Source organism: Tupaia chinensis, unplaced genomic scaffold (genome assembly GCF_000334495.1).
Source record: "Tupaia chinensis unplaced genomic scaffold, TupChi_1.0 Scaffold144255_1, whole genome shotgun sequence".
Taxonomy (NCBI): Eukaryota; Metazoa; Chordata; class Mammalia; order Scandentia; family Tupaiidae; genus Tupaia; species Tupaia belangeri.
Window position 1 is genome coordinate 3938442 of NW_006204113.1, and position 17027 is coordinate 3955468.

Sequence of the window (17027 nt, forward strand, 5' to 3'; positions counted from 1 at the left end):
CTTGAAAAAAAAAAAAAAAAAAAAAAAAAAAAAAAAAACTCTTAGGGACCGGCAGATGGCATAATGGTTATGTTGCTGGACTCCCATGTAGTCAACTACAGTTCAAGTCCTAAACCCAGCAGCTTAAAATTCATGCCGGGTACATGTGAGTGTGTGCCCCAAATCCCAAGAGAATGGAGGAAAAAGTGTGGCCATCCCTCTGTGTGGTGATTTCTTGCTTTCTTTCTCTCTGTCTCTGTCTCACTGGTGAGCGCACGGGCCCTAGAGCAAAAATCTCTCTTAAAAAATTTTAGTTTTCTTAAAAAGAGGGGGTAACAAAAACTCAATGAACCAAAACTGTATCGTTATCAAGCTGTATACTTAAGATTTGTGCATTTTATGGCATGTAAATGTATACCTCAATGAATAAAGCACTATAGACATAGAAAGGTTAAAAGACAAAATGTTCTATAAGAACACATTTATTATCATAAAATATTGCCCTTGGGGGAAAATAATGAAAGCATATTACCTTTCTATGTAGACAAATATGGAAACTACAGAATCAAACACTCAAATGGCATCCATCAAATTATTTGCTTACTGCGTACTATGTGTCTGACGTTTTGCTAATTCCAAGAGCATGGTGTCCGTCCTTTCCTTCAAAGACATTCCAGCAGTCCCTTTTTTATGGTCCAAGTGCCACTAGAGCCCAGGTTACTCCTGATCTGGTCTTGGTGCTTGCTGCTTTGTACCTACCCACTTCTAGGATCTTTCTTTCCTGAATTATGGCTGAATTAATCTGCTTTATCAAGTCCAATCAGAGTACATCCCCATTTGGGTTTTTGATGTCTGCCCACTCTCAGATGAATTAAGTACAAATGTCTTAGTTGTAGCAGGTAGGATATGAATGCCACCGGGTCCGGGACATGAACCGCGGTCGACTACGTGGGAATCCAGCGACATAGCCATTACGCTAACTGCTGGTTCCCTTCTAGGATCTTTCTTTCCTGAATTATGGCTGAATGAATCTGCTTTATCAAGTCCAATCAGAGTACATCCCCATTTGGGTTTTTGATGTCTGCCCACTCTCAGATGAATTAAGTACAAATGTCTTAGTTGTAGCAGGTAGGATATGAATGCCCCTTCATTCCCCACTTCTCTTTTGTAATACCCCATGCTCCAGACAAGACCGACCACTTTTTGTTTCTCAATATGTCCCATGTTATCTTTTATTTTTAATTTCCAGATGGTATGTGTGCTCACAAGAGGGAGGGGGTTACGGGGAGGGGGCTGGAGTGTGATTACATGACAATCCCTTCTCCTCCATTTCTCATCCTGTTGAGATTTGGGGCATACACCTACATGTAACTAGAGTGGTTTTCAAGCTGACAGGGCTGGGGTATGAGTCACAGTCAGCCATGTGGGATCCAGCTCCCTTAACCAGTTAGGCTGTAGGGCTGGCCCTCCCATGTTTTCTTTTCCATGCAGATACCATTGCCAAAAATTCCACCTACCCACATCTGTGTCTGTAAAGCCCTCTTTTCACTCACCAATTCAAATGCGACCTTCAAAATGGCTTATTTGGGCTGTTTCCCTCATTTGAATTCCCATAGCACCTTGTGAAGCTCTCTCTTAATGAAGCCATCTTAATCTACCTGATTGTAATTATTTGTCTATTTGTCATATCCTTGTTGATAAAATCTAAGTTCCTTAAAGATGGAAATTATAAGACAATTTGTTATCTATGTAACCTCAAGAAATCTTGCTTAGAGTGCCCAAGGTCCTGAGAGGAGAATGGAGGAGAAGGGACTGTAGTGTGGCCCTCCCCCGCCCCCCCCACCCGGGGGAGTGATTTCTCACTTTCTGTCTCTGTTTATCTGGCAAGTGCTCACATCCTATGGCAAAACTTTCTCTTAAAAAAAATAAGTATCTGGGGACTAGCAGGTGGTGTGGTGGTTAAGGCGCTAGACACTCCCACATGCCCGACCACGGTTTGAGTCCCAGACCCAGTGGCTGGCTTTCTCACTTCCCTCTCTCTCTCTCTCTCTCTCTGCGTGTGTGTGTGTGTGTGTGTGTGTGTCTCTCTCTCTCTGCTCAAATTAAAATAAATGAATAAATACATAAATATTTGAAAAAATATGTATCTGAAAGCATTTATAATGTTCCATGGAAGTAATAAGTAATAGTAGGTAGGGAGAAAATGGTGAGCAGACACAATTACATATGTTAAGTCCTAAATTGTATAAAACGTATTTGAAGTATGACAGGAGTTTGGAAATGAGAAACTGCTTATTGGCTTGGCTGGGGTGGGGGTGGTGGTGGTGGTGACGGAGAGTCATGACACATTTTTGCATAGAAAATCATAGAAAAATACATTATGACTTTTCCAACAATCCAATATCATTCATTTCATAAACACAAATAAGTGCCATTATACTCTGTAGCAATAGCTGGGATTAGATTTTGGAGCCAAAGAATGAGCAAGACACAATTATTGATCTCAAAGAGCTGAGGATTGGTGGGAAAGACAGGCATGCACATGGGCTACTGTAATAGCACAGGATGGGGTTTAGCAAAAGCATGAGTCCTGTGGGCTCCCCAGTAGCACACCTAACCTTGCTTGAGGGTTGAGGTGAGAATAGGAAAGGTTCTACAAAGGAAATAATTTGACCAAGTAGACAAGGAAGAGAAGGGCATCCCAGACAAAGGAAATAACAAATGCCCACTGACAAAATTTGGAGCGAGCACAGGAACAATGAGAACTTTCATTCATTTGCTTGTTTTTGCTAGAGAGTGCATGCACTAACCAGAGAGACAGAGAGGGAAAAATGAGAAAGCACTTCTCTTGCGGAATGGTCATGCCACAATCCCTTCTCCTCCATCTATCCCTCGTGTCGGGTCTTGGGCGTGCATGAACATACTCTAGATGTGTTTCTCAGGTTGCCCTTCCTGGACTTGAACCACATGGTTGGTCATGTGGGATCTGACTGCCTTAACCTCCAGGCCATGGAGCTGGCCTGAAACTTTTGAAAATCTCATGTTAGAGGAGCTGAAGTTAGGAAGTCAAGCAAAAAAGAGACTAATTTTTCAGAAAGCTGCTTAGATGGCACTCTAGATGCTTGATTACTGGAGAGGAGAGCAAGCCTGGGGTGTACAGTAGAAGTAAAGGAAAGAGAGTACAGTGGTTAGGAAAGTCAAACCCAATAGCCTTAGTTTTATCAGTGAAGTGTGAGTCAGGGAATGGGAGAGGGAATAGATAAGACACATTGCAATTCAGGAAAACTTGCTAGAGAAGGTGGTATTTGACCTGAGCACTGGAAGATTAAGAAAAAAAGTAGTGATGGAATGAGCCAGGAGAAAGGCACGTGTGTGACATGATGAAAAGAAATGACTGGCTAGATCAGAAAGCTATGGCTGGGAAATAGTAGGACATATCCTAATAGAGTAGTTAGGATTTGGCTAAGGAAGGCTAAGGGTAAGGTGGTGGCACAGTGGTAACACAACCAGACCCACGTGGGAAGGGTCCTTGTTTGCATCCCCACACTGCCTTGGGCGTGCTGAGTATGCACATATAGCCTGCGATCCAGGCCGGCTGAGGCTGGAGTGGATTGCAGTGTGTGGACCCTGTTGGGTCTGCCTATCTCTCTCTCTCTCTCTCTCTCTCATCTCCCTATCTCTCTCCTTTGTGGAACAAATAACAAACTTAAAAAAAAAAAAAAAGTAAGACTAGACTTTTTTTCTTTCCTTTTTTTTTTTTTTTAAGATTAAGGAGGACTTGAAATCAAAGCAGAGCAGTCCTTAAGGTGACTGCTGAAAATGGTCTTCATAAAGAGCAGTTTGGCAGGGAATAAGCTGCCCTGGTTTGGGTCATTTTTAGATTAAGGTCAATGAATTCAGTCTTACAATAGTTTAAGAAATCAAGGTGTGAAATAATAAGAGCAATTGGAATAAAGGAAAGCATTGGACAGATTTGGAGAGCTTTCCCTGCCATGCTCCCTCAAAGAATCTACACACCTAGTCTCAGTAGGTGTGCGCTGGCTCCTGTGACTCAGCCACAGCTGATGGAGCCACAGATGGACATAAGGGAGAATAGATGATCCGTTCTCTTTGAAATGCTAGCCAAGCAACGAAAGGTAATTTCCAAGATGGTTTTTGGACTTAAAAGAGGTATGGCAAAAGTTCGAGAAGAGCAGGAAGAGGAAAGAGCACGGTTAGCTGACTAAGCAGAATGGGGAGTGTGTGTAGGAGAGACTGTAACACAGTAGCTAAGATCTTAGACTCTGAGGTCTGGGTTCAGATGTTAGTTCCACAGTTTTTGTGAACTTGGACATGTTTCTTAACCTCTTCTGTCTCATGGAGATAAAGATGTATCTCCTTATAATTGTGCCTTGAGGATTACATGAAATAAGCATACAAAATGATGGTTGAATGCCAAGAGCATAGTAACACTCAGTAAACATGACCTAGCTGTAAGATGTATCCGCAGGACTTGGTAACTAATTAGAGGATAAAGGAGAAGGAGGGAGCCGTCCCCATAATGCAGAGATTAAGAGAGCCAGATCTCACATGGCCAAGCGGTTGGAATCTGAGCCCTAGTTGCTTGAAAAACACATAGGGCACATGTGTGTGTGTCCAAAATCCCAATGAGATGGAAAAATGGACGAAAAAGGACTGTGGTGTGATCATACCCCACTACGGAGTGCCTTCTCTGTCATTTTCTCTGGTGAGTGCATATGCTTTCTGCCTATAAAAAAGAGAAGGGGGAGAGAGAGAGACAGACAGAGAGAGAGAGAGAGAGAGAGGACTCGCGCACGAGAGAGAGAGAGAGAAACAAAGATGACATTAAAAAAGAAAAACTAGGAAATGAAGTATCCATTTTTAGGTGTATGCAAAACCAGCAATCATGGCTACACTTTTGGGAATATAAAGCAGAGCAGTTTCTCACCCAGTGGTGGTGACTCTTCTATCTTAGTAAGCACAGTCACTTTCAAGGTGTCTCCACTAATCATTAAAAGATGACCCTCTTCACAGCCAACATACAGGTCACTTGTTGGAGTCCAGCAATGCATAGTTGGGTGTAGCAGAGGATATACATCATCTTTTGGCTTCGAAGAAAGAATAAAAACTTTGTGTTAAGACAACAACCTTTCTAAGAGCCAGAGAAATACCCATCAGAAAAATTGCCATAAAGAAACCAATAAATGTAGTTATTCATACATTCATGGGTCTTGCCATTCGTTAAGAGCCAAGTAAACTTCTTCACTTCATTTCTTTCTACATTTTAATTCACCAAGGAAAAAAAATAAGATGTTCCTGCCAACATACTTTGAGTTCTTCCACTGTCATAGATTCTCATGAGAGTTCTGAATAAGAACTTCTAAACTGCTTCTTTTTTGGCATTGTGACTTTAAGAAAGTCCTTGTCTAGCTAAAATCATTATCCCTTTTTTTTTTTTTTTGAGAGGTCTTTGCTATAGGGCGCATGCGCTCCCAGAAAGACAGAGAGAGACAGAGAGACAGAAAGCGAGAAATCACCCCCAGGGGAGATGGTCACACCGCAATTCCTTCTCCTTCATTCTACTCTCAGGATCTTGGGCACGCACGCACACGTGCCTGGCATGAGTTTAAGTCACCAGGTCCAGGACATGAACCACGGTCGACTACATGGGAATCCAGTGACATAAACACTACGCCAACTGCTGGTCCCTAAAATCATCCATTTTGAGGAAGAATCTCATCAGCATTTCTTTCTCTTGGTTCTGCAAAGGACTCAACTGTGGTTTTCCTTGAGCTGCTGTGGAGAGGCTGGCCTGGCTCCTCTCCTTAGCTGCTTTCATATGGACTGAAAAGGGGACCCTTTGTCTGATTTGGTTCATGAAGCATCCTACATAACTGATTCCATGGAAAGAAAAAGGCACAAAACTCTAAGGGATGTACCTAGAAGAAAAGTTGACTTGGAGGACTAAAGATAATAGGGGCCATGACCTGAAGAAAATTTCTTCTGTAAAAAACCAGATAGTGGATTTTCTAGGTTTTATGAAATACATGGATCTCTGTCACAATACCCCGCCCCTTTTTTTTGACTCTTAAAACATGTAAAAACCAGGCCAGCCTGTGGTGTGGTGGTTTAGGTGACTCGATCCCACATGATCGACCATGCAGTTCAAGTTCTAGACCTGGGGGTTTGAATAACACTCCAGACGCATGTGCATATGTGCCCAAAATCCCAAGTGGCAAATAGAGAGAAGAGATTGAACCATGACCATCCCCTCTTGCGGGGGTGGTCTCTCTTTTCCTCTCTCTCTAGCAAGTGCACACGCCGTGTGACAAAAATCTAAAATACACACACATATACGGTCTATATTGTGTGTGTGTGTGTGTGCGTGTGTGTGTATAATATTTGGTACTACTTGAGCGTTTTGTTATGCTCTGCTATTATTTAGAATTGTTGCTGTAATATAATTTCTTTTCTGTTTTTTTTTAGGTACCCTTATGCCCATAGTCATACAAAACACTGGGCAATAAGGGATTGGACAAATTAACAGAATTCTTAAATCTCTTAAGAGCTTCGTGTTTATTTCATTCTTTCATGCAAGTACTTTTTTATCTAACAAGTATCTGTGGTCACTGTTGTAGGCACCAGGATACAGCAGCGAAAAATAAAATAAAAAACAGATAAACACAATGCCTGACCCTTGGAGCTTACATCCTGTGAGAGCAAACAGAGTAAAAGAAAGGTAAGAAGTTAAATATACAAAATTCTATGAGTTGAAACATGCTTGAAGAAAAATACAGCAGGATAAGTTGAATCAGGTGTCAGTTAGGAAATATTGTGGGCCTACCCGAGTTCTTCAAAAAGTTTAGGAAAATGTGTATTATGAAAAACTCTACATGAGTATCCAAAATTGTTTGTGCCCAAATAAACTCATACTTTAGTTCCCTTTCCCACAAACTTTTTGAAATCCCTTCGTATACGAATAGCCATTTTTCTTTCAAAACTCCCTGATAGTCTGAGCCTATCACTGATCTTGCACTCCCCGGAATGGGATCCCATGGGAGGTGCAGGTCCAGCTAGATACAGTAGCATACACCTGAAACCCCAGTGACTTGAAAGTCTGAAGCAGGAGGACTGTGAGCCCAAAACTGGCCTGCGCAACACAGTGAGACCTTGTCTGGAAAAGAACCCGGATGTGGTGGTCATGCCTATAGTTCCAGCTGGGAGGCTGAGGCAGGAAGATTGTGATATGGTGAGAATTTATCTTAAAAAGAAATAATAGGGACTAGCTCTGTAGTGCAATGGTAATGTCCTGCTCAAGAGAAGTTGGATACCACATGGTGATTGTAGTTCAAGTCCTTGGACTGGTCAGCCAGAAACCCTCAGGCACACACAAGAGAGACCAGGATCCAGTGAGTTGGAAGACTGTAGGAAGGATCACCAGACCCTGTAGAAGGGGCTTCTCTCTCTTGCAAATGTATACACACTCTATCGTGAATGAAGAAAATAAATAAATAAATAAATAAATAAAATGTGCTGATATAAACAAGTCAGCTTTCTAATAAATACTTGACTGTTTGAATCACTTATTATATATTGCTCTTTTAATTTAAAAAAGGTTTGCAGACTCTAAATAGTGACAAGTGTGGTACTGCCAGAGTAGTAGTTCTATCAGATCCTCAACTGACAGAAATTTGCTATATGATTGATACGTCAAATAAATATTCATTGGATGTTGGTTATATAGCGTGCATTATGCCAAGTCCTAAAGGATCCCTTTTCTCAGAAGGACAGTCACTGCTGAGGAAGAAAGTAGTTATCAACAAATACCAGAACCAGAAGACTGATAGATCAGTTATAGGAGAGGGATGTTTCAACATTACAGAAACATCATTGAGAAAGCAGTTGGTTCTTTTTGGTGAAGTGGGAGGAGTGGAGAAGAAACTGTCATTCAGGACACACCTTGGGATATGACTAAGGTAGCAATCATACATGTGAGCAATCATCATTCATAATTTTTAAAAGATAGATTCACTTCAGTTGTATGACTGGTTTACTTCATGTTCTCATCGTCTTGAACAGAGAAAATAATTATTTGAGTAACCACCTAGTCACCCAGTGGGGGAAAAAAGGCAAAAACGTTATGAAAGGATTGATCTCCTGCTGATTAATGGCATTTCTGCGGTATGTGACTGAAATTTGACTCATAGGGAAAAGAGTTACTTATAGAATCACCTCTATCTAAAAATGTCTTAAATAGTCTTAATGACATCTATCTTAGACCATAAATTGCAAAAAGACTGACTCTTACTTGGCATGGCAATAGGCTCAAAATCTAAAAAATAAAACCCGAAATCACCTATCTGTTTTTCACAATACCAGTGAATCTGTGTGTGAAACAGAACATGAAGGTTAAGATTCAGAATTTTCTGGCCTTGGGATGTTAAGCCAGTATTGTATGTGGATTTTCTTTTTTAAGATAAATTTGGTTGTATCTAATATTTTCTTTCATCAACAAATATGTACTGTTTAAAAATGAATGCAATATTATATGGATTAAGTGAGCAGAAACAATAATTTCAGTAATGAAAATGATGAGACTTTTAAAGAAAAGAAGCTAACAGCATTTTTACATGTTAGTAGGTAACACCACTTTCTTTTTCAGTTCTCTGCAATCATAAGTCATACATTTTAAGTACTTGAAGACCAAACATGATAATACTGGAATCCAACTTAATACTGTTCTGTTAATTTTTTTTTAAGTAGATGGAAAAAGGAAATTGAACACTTGAGATTAAATTCGTTATCTGAGATCCAATTTCTGCCTAGATAACATCTGCTTTTGATTTCCCTCATGCTACACCTGGATAAGTTTCTGATGCCCTAGTAAGTTGTGTAATGTGACACAGGTCTACTTAAAGGCCTAAAATTCGCCCTTTAAATGTAAGCTACAAGAAAGATAATGAAATTATTTAATGTTAGCAATTTTGTAAAACTCCATAGCTTGTTAATTATTAAGACTCATATATAGATCAAGTCATTAATGATTTCTTTGCCATTGGTACCAAAGTCACAAGAAATGACATTCAAAGGAAGGAATGGAATGAAGACATTTAAGATCTTTCAGGGCTATTCTTTCTGTCATTAATGTACATTATACGTCAATGTTGTATGTATCAAGTCCTAGGGGATCCCATTTCTCTCACCCTATTTAGCTATACAATGAAGAAGTAAACAACTGTAAAAATTAATTTCTAACTTAAATGCAAGTTTTATAACTTTAATAATATTTCCTGTGTGATTTAGAGATGTCAAACTACAACAGTAAATGTCTGCTTTCAGAAAAATCTCAAAATGCCCTAATTGCAAAAGTCCTAGGAAATAAAGATGTCTGTTTATTATGAGGATTTTATAAAATGGTAACTCCATATTTGAATATTTAAAGAAAGTCTTTTACAGCATTTTTCAAATGACAAGGACAAGTGCCTTAATTTTAAATGTTTTATGTAGTGTGTAGTCATCATGGTGTGCAAAATGTGAGAACTTTCTGGAGAAATTCACTGCAGAAAAGAAAAAGTTGAGATCATTAAAATTTGGGAGTTCTAGGCACCAAATACTAAATATAGAAACATTCTTCCATGGCTGATCTGTTTGTCTTTACTTTGCTGCCCCGCTGTGGCGGCCTGTGGTTCTATTTCCAAGGTTTATTCAGCACAAGACCTGTGCTAGCTGAGGAATTAGTTGTTTTCCATCATTTAAAAAAGCGAAATGTTGTCATTTATCGGAGGGCATACAACCTTTCTCTCCCTGCTATAGATTTTTTCAATGACTGAATTCTTATACCGAATTATTTTGAACATTCCTAGCTTCATTCTCTGCAGAGGTCAAAAGCATATGGGAACTGCCACTTCCCTCACTCTCTGCTTAGGGTTTAAGACAAGCATTAGCAGAACACAGTCTCCAGAGGCTCAAGAGAATGCATCTCCCTACTCTCACCCCAAAGGCCTTAGTGAGTTAACCTGTGTTCCCTCATAAATGAGACTCTAGTGGTAGGAGGTTGGACTCCCAAATGGCCAAACGCGGTTCGAGTCCCAGACCTGGTGGCTTGCTTTTTCACTTTAAATAAATAAATAAAAATAAACAAATAAGTAATTGTGTTTTTCTTTCTTTTTTATTTTTTAAATGAGACTGTGCACTTCATTCCCTTCTCATTTATCATGTTCCAGCTATATGGGTCTTTTCCCAGTTTCCCTAACATGTAAATCTCTCTTCTCCCAGGACGTTTGCACACGTGGTTCCTTCCACCTGACACACTTTTTACCATACTTGTAATGCCAATAATGCCTCCTTGATCTTCAAGTCTGAGTGTCAGCTCACAAGAGGCCTCCTTAACCAGCCTGTATTAATCTCTTCCTTGACATAACTGCCCTCATTTCTTATAATAAACATCAAATTTTGCAATGATTTACTGTATCTCTTTACTTTTGTTGTTTTGGTGGTTCTGCCTCCTTAACAAGAATGTAGACTCCATGAGAATTATGCCCAGTCTGTTGCTGCGTGATTCCCCATTGCCTAAAACAGTGCCTGCTACATAAAAGGTGCTTGATAAATACATGCTGAGTGAATGAATGAGTGTGTAGCTGTGGACAGACTGTCCCTTTTGAAGCTTTCTGCCACTGTCTTCCATGACCTTATTATTCCTCTCTCCTGGATTGTTCCTCCTTCTATAACTCTGTCTTCTCAGACTCTTCCTTCTCCTCCTGTCATTGGTAGTCAGCATCGCTCTTGGGCTTTCTCTTCATGTTCACCAGACCCCCTCTCGATGCTCCCATTATCCCATCTGTGAGAAAGACAGCGATATCTGTGTCTCCCGCCTTCCCCTAACAGTAGATCCTGTTTTCTGGCGCTGCCCAGCATGGCTACTTGTGTCCCCTGCACCTCAAATTCAATATGTCTAAAACCGAGATCACATCTGGGCTCCTAATTTCTGTTGGCAGTGCCAGCGGCCCCCTGTTCATTCAAAGTCAGAACTGCAGAATCTTCATGTCTTATGGTCTTCATAGCTAATCTCCACGAACTAGGAAGATCTTCTCTGTCCTGCATGTCACATGGGATGGTTATGCCAACCAAATGAGATCACACTTCCCAGGTCTCAGCCTGCTAGACAAACAGGAAGAGCTGCCAGATAATTACCCTGAAAGTTTCCGCCTCTTCACCTACTAGCCCAGCAACGGCTGATAGTGGCAGCACAGGTCCATAGATGGGATCCTTGGACAACGAGTGTGGGAAAATGACATCTGTTTCATCAAAAAATGACCCATCTTCTAGAGGCAGCCTTACTGACCTGTAGAACAAAGAGACACCAGAACACTCACATCAAGAGAAATTAATCAGGTACCAGCAGTTAGCGTAATGGCTATGTCGCTGGACTCCCACGTAGTCGACCACGGTTCGAGTCCTGGACCCAGTGGCTTAAACTCATGCTGAGCGTGCATGCCCAAGATCCCGAGAGGAGAATGGAGGAGATGGGATTGCCGTGTGGCCATCCCCCCTGGGAGGTGATTTCTTGCTTTCTGTCTCTCTGTCTCTCTCTGTCTCTCTGGCGAGTACATGTGCCCTATAGCAAAAACCTCTCCAAAAATTAAAAAAAAAGAGAGAGAAATTAATCATTGATATAACCACCATATGAAAGTGGTGAGTGAGATGTGGTAATACTATAACTGATAAAAAAAAAAGATAAAACCCTAATGTTAGTATTTTGTTTTTGTTTTGTTTGCTATAGGGTGCTTGTGATTCCCCAAGAGACAGAAAGAGAGAGCAAGAAATCACCCACCTGGTTGGATGGCCAAACAACAATCCCTTTTCTTCCATTCTACCTGGGATTTAAGGCATGCACACACACACGGAATGGGAGTGATTTTCAAGCCAGCCTGTTCAGGGTTGGCCATGTGGGAATCCAATGCCTTAACCACCAGCCCCACCAATGGTAGATTTTAACACATATATTGTAAAAGGACAAGTCATGCACAGTTATAAACTAAGTATATGAATATTATTTTATACATTTTCAAAGTTAATATCTAAAGCAAGAATAAAGTTTGAATGTGAATAGGGTCAGGTAAGTCATTTGTGGCTGGCAGAGACTGGCAAATGGGAGTGTTTGTCGTCTTAAAGGTGGCAGGTGCCACTCAGTTCCAGCCAAGAGGGTTGTTGACATGTGGATATCTGGCTCTAGACTTTCAAGAACATACCATAATCTGGATATATATGAGAAAACTCTCAAATTTTAAATGTTGACAGCTAATGTAAAACAACAACAAAACAAAACAAAACAAAACAAAAAACCAACATGACTGGCCAAAATAAACATGTATGTAGTATTCAGCTACCTTTGCAGCCTCTGATATCAAGAATTCATTTTCAAATTTACTCTAGATCTACTATATTTTAACCTATAATTATAGAAGTGAGTTTGGTGAATTCAGAGTCTCAAGCATTCAGTTCAAAATGTCCTTGGTTACATTATGTGAATAATACATAATTCTGAAAAATGATCACATAAAACTACCTATTATTCAGATGTGAGGCTTAAGTGTTTTAGAATCCTGATGGTTTTATGAACCGGTCATTTTTTTCTCCTATTTTATTTGCTTTTAGAAAAATCACAGGCCAACATTTAGAACGAGAGTAGAATATTTCAGGGCAGCAAATGGGGAAAAGGGTGTGATAAATTACCGGCTTGCCCTGGCAAGAACCTGATAGAGATATCACTACTTTGTTGAAAGGTACAATGTTGTCAGCTCTGACTAGAGACAGAGTTGGCTACTCAATAGATTCTTGTAAAAATGAAATTGAGATGTAAAGAGTTCTGAGCAGAAAGACATGCTTATCTTAGGGCTCTCCCTTGTGAAGACTGTATTGACTAGCTTTATATTTCTCTTTAGAATACTTTTCCAAAACTTCAATTTCAAGGGTATACATGTCCAACATCTCTTGGTCTTCAACTTCATGGAGTATGCTGAAAATAGTAAGCTTAGTGAGACCATGAGTCTTTGAACTCTTTCCCCACAAGGTCCTTAAAAGGTCCCTAAACTCTTTCTTAACAAAGGTATCTATTATCATCAGTTACTACCAGGACATTTGTAATAGAATTTCTCTTTAACTCAGTTCTATTTAAAGGGTCTAACCCAGTTTTATTGAAGTCCCATGCCTCCACTATATGCAAATACTCTTTTGTTTGTGGATAATGTGGTTGAATGTATACTTTCTGTATCTAATAGTTTCTTATTTTTGAGGTTACAGTAGGGCATCAAAATAATAGGAGAAAAACATGTCATAACACTTTTTTCTTTTTATACAATAGACAAGTTTCAAAATAGTAAGAGGAAGTCAAGTTTTAGAAAACTACACCATATTGGAAAAGCCCTCAGAGGACTTGATATTTAAAAAAAAATAAACTCATTGGGAAATCAAGTCATAGGGAATCCTTTGGAAATGCAAACAACTCCCAAGGTAATTAAATATGTAGAAAGATGCTATAACTTAAGATAAACTGTATATGCATACATATATATGTGTATACCCACACACAGGCACTTGATTCATCATATTGACCCAATCAGATGATATGAATGCAAACCAAAACAATTACTTTGTCATTGTCTAGAAAAAATGTTTCATACTTTGATTTGAAATAATGCTCCTGGTTACTTCTTTCGATGGTCCACACAGTCACTGAACTCGGACTAGATAAGCATAGCTGGTGCCAGTTCATGGGGTTAAAAGACATCTGGCTCACATCCACACCGGGCTGTGATTTCTTGCACAAAATGACATTCGACTCCCAGTTCCTTAGGAAAATAAGAATTTGATGAAAAAACAAGCAATTTAAATTTCATGCCTTGGGAACATTTTTCTAATTATTTTAAAACAATTTACATAAATTGAGACATAATTTATGATACAACTTATCTAATCTAGCACATTAATGTCGTGTGTAAATAATTATGCTTATCATTAAACTGTATGCAGCTAAGAAACAAAATAACTATATATTTAAAATATATTATACCACCACATACTGTGCCAAGGCAATTTCATCCTCTCTCCTTATTAAATTTGAATTTAAGTCAGCTAAACCTAGAGAGTAGAATATACCATCACATTTGCTGAAAAACAAGTGTAGCTGTTTAAAGCTCTAAGGACTATGTACGAGTACTCCGTATGGCTCTGAGTGTACTTTACTCATCGCCATCAACGATTATTCAGTGAGTCTTTAAAATCAAAGTGGTAGTATTTTAAGATGATTTATCATTTATCTATTTGAGAGACTATCCTTGCTAAAGTTTGAACAAGTTCCCAAAGTTCATGAGTTGAAAACAATTTACACTGTAACAGTGTTGGAAGGTAGGACTTTTTTTTAGAGAGGTTTTTGCTATAGGGCCGTGTGCTCACCAGAGAGACAGACAGAAAGTGAGAAATCACTACCCCCAGGGAGGATAACCACACCACAATCCCTTCTCCTCCATTCTCCTATCAGGAGTTTGGGCACACATGCACAGCTTTAAGCCACCAGGTCCAGAACCTGAACTATGGTTGGCCATGTGGGAGTCCAGCAATGAAACTATTATGCTATCTGCTGGTCCCAGAAGGCGGGACTTTTAAGAGGTGATCATCTCACAAAGTCTCTTTCCTTCGGAATGGGTTGATTCCGTAATCATGGGTGTGGGCTCAGATAAAACGATAGGTTCTGCTCCGCTTTTCTCTGTTTGCATGCTTGGTTGCTTTCCCCCATGTGATGACCCTTACCACATATCAGCACTATGCTCTTAGACTTTCCAGACCCCAGGACCATTAGCCAAATAAACATCAGTTTTTCATAAATTACCCAGTCTGTGGTATTCTGTTACAGCAATAGAAAATGGACTTAGACAATCCTAGATCCCTGCCATAAATCAGGTCTTTTGCTAGATGAAAGGAAAGGGGAAAAATGTCTGCTATGCCCTCATATGAAAGCCAGGACTTCATTTAGAGTTGTGATTAGGAAACTGGAACTACTAGTTATGTCTGCCTTGTCTTTCAGTGCCCTCCTGTTCTCACTTCCTTCCATCCCCCCAACACAAATGACCTAAGTATCACTTCAGCCATTCTCTGGTTTCTTTCATCCTTTGACTTCCTATCTCAGATAGCTGGCAAAATCTTTCAACCCTGGAAGGACATAAATGAATATCTGGGCTGCTGGAGACATAGGAATAAAGATCACAAGCCAGGCGTGTCAGTGACACTATCAATTCATGATCATCTCCCTCACAGGACTCTCAGTAAAACTTCGAGCCTTGCCATGTTTCTCTGGTCAGTTCTCTCTCACTGTCTAATGTGGCCATTGTTAACAATCTCCACTCTTCTAAAGCCTCTAACACCTTCAAATCTTTCTTTTTTAAAAAATAAAAAAGAATTTTATTTTATTTATGATTAGTATTATTTTTTAAAAGAAAAAGTCACTTTATTAAGTAAAAGTACACTCCTGAGAGGTAAGAGCAGGCCTGAGCAGACAGAGAAAGAGTGGCTCAAAAGGCCTATTAGTATTATTTCTTAACTTGGTATAGTCATCAGAGAGAGAGAGAGAGACAGAAGAAGTGAGAAAGTGAGAAAGCAAGCTGCCAAGTCCAACTCTTGAACCAAGGTTGACCATGTGAGAGTCCAGCGGCTTAACCACCATGCCACCTGCCAGCCCCTTGAATCTTTCTAAATGTCAATAAATGACTTTGATTTCCATAAAGAAAATAGAGACCATAGGCTGACAATTTTCCCCAATTCCTGCTAGCAAGTCCAAATACCTACCATGTATGCAATATTCTCTCCTCCTGTTTTCCTGTTACTGTGGAAGACAAGTACCTAAGGCCAATTTTACACGTGTATTCTGAATCCTACAAGGTCTTGTCTCTTTTTCTCATTAATTTATCCATTATTCCTTCTCTTTTGCATCTTCAGATGTTCTGTCTGTCTGTCTGTCTCTCCCTCTTTTATTTACTAGAGGGTATATGGACTCTCTAAGAGAGCCAGAGAGTCAGAAGGAAAGTGAGTAAACATCCTCCATGGGGAATGCAATATCTTCTCCATATTCATCTTTTGAGATTTGGGGTAAATACGTATATGTGCCTAGTGTGTTTTTCAAGCTTCCAGGTCTGGGACTTGAACCATGTAGTCAGCCATATGGGATCCTGTCACCTTAACCACCATATCACAGGTTGATCCCAGATGCTCTCTTTCTCCTGACTCCTTCCTGTCAGGCTTAAGTGCTTATCTGTACTATGTTAAAAAACAAAAACAAAAGCAAAACAAACCCTCCCTCAGACTCACACTTCCATGCGTCTCTTCTCTCCTATGAACCAAACTTCTTGACAGTTTTTCTAAACTCACTGCCTTTATTTCCTTACCTACCCCTCTCTTCATCCCAGATTATCTGCTTCCTGTCGCCACCAATCCATCCACACACCTCTCTCCAAGAACCACAGATAGCTACCTTCATCCTAAATTTCTTGGTCCACGGTTAACCTTAACTCTGCAGAACTTGACACAGCTCACTTCCAGTGCCTTCTGGAATCGCTCCTGGTCTCTGTCACTACCTCTTATGGGACACCTCTTATCATGTCAGCTTCAATTGTGCCTGGGGCTTCAACCCTCTGTTTTGCCTGGCTAATTTGGGGCTGTCCAACTCCGTGTGGGCTTTGTTCAACTTCAGGTGGCACAGCCCACCTGTGTCTCACCTCACACCTGCTTCACATAGCCAGGGGCTCTCCTATGGCCCCTGGGCAGGAGACGGAGGTCGGAGGGGTCCGTAGTAGCTGTAACCTGAATTGTGGAGGAATTAACACCTTGCGTACTGGTGGATTAGATACAGAAGTATCTAATATCTCCACCTCTTTCCATCCTTCCTCCCACCTTCGTATATGCCACAGTCACAGAGAGATCCTCCCTGGACTATCACTGCCTCCAAATTGATGGTCACGCCTTATTTCCCTTTAATATACTTTCCACAATGTGGCTGAAAG

The 17027-nt window shown here is 40.2% G+C and overlaps 1 protein-coding gene across 1 annotated transcript in view; it reads right to left on the reverse strand.

Annotated features, from left to right (window-relative positions):
* Nucleotides 1–17027, reverse strand: part of LOC102483356 (cilia- and flagella-associated protein 43) — a 128591-nt gene that overhangs the window by 92609 nt on the left and 18955 nt on the right. Inside the window, exons 4-6 of the mRNA XM_006166408.1 lie at nucleotides 13659–13826; nucleotides 11170–11320; nucleotides 4928–5087 (exon numbers count right to left, since the gene is read on the reverse strand). Of these exons, the coding sequence (XP_006166470.1) occupies nucleotides 4928–5087; nucleotides 11170–11320; nucleotides 13659–13826 (479 nt within the window). The remainder of the gene's footprint in view (nucleotides 1–4927; nucleotides 5088–11169; nucleotides 11321–13658; nucleotides 13827–17027) is intronic.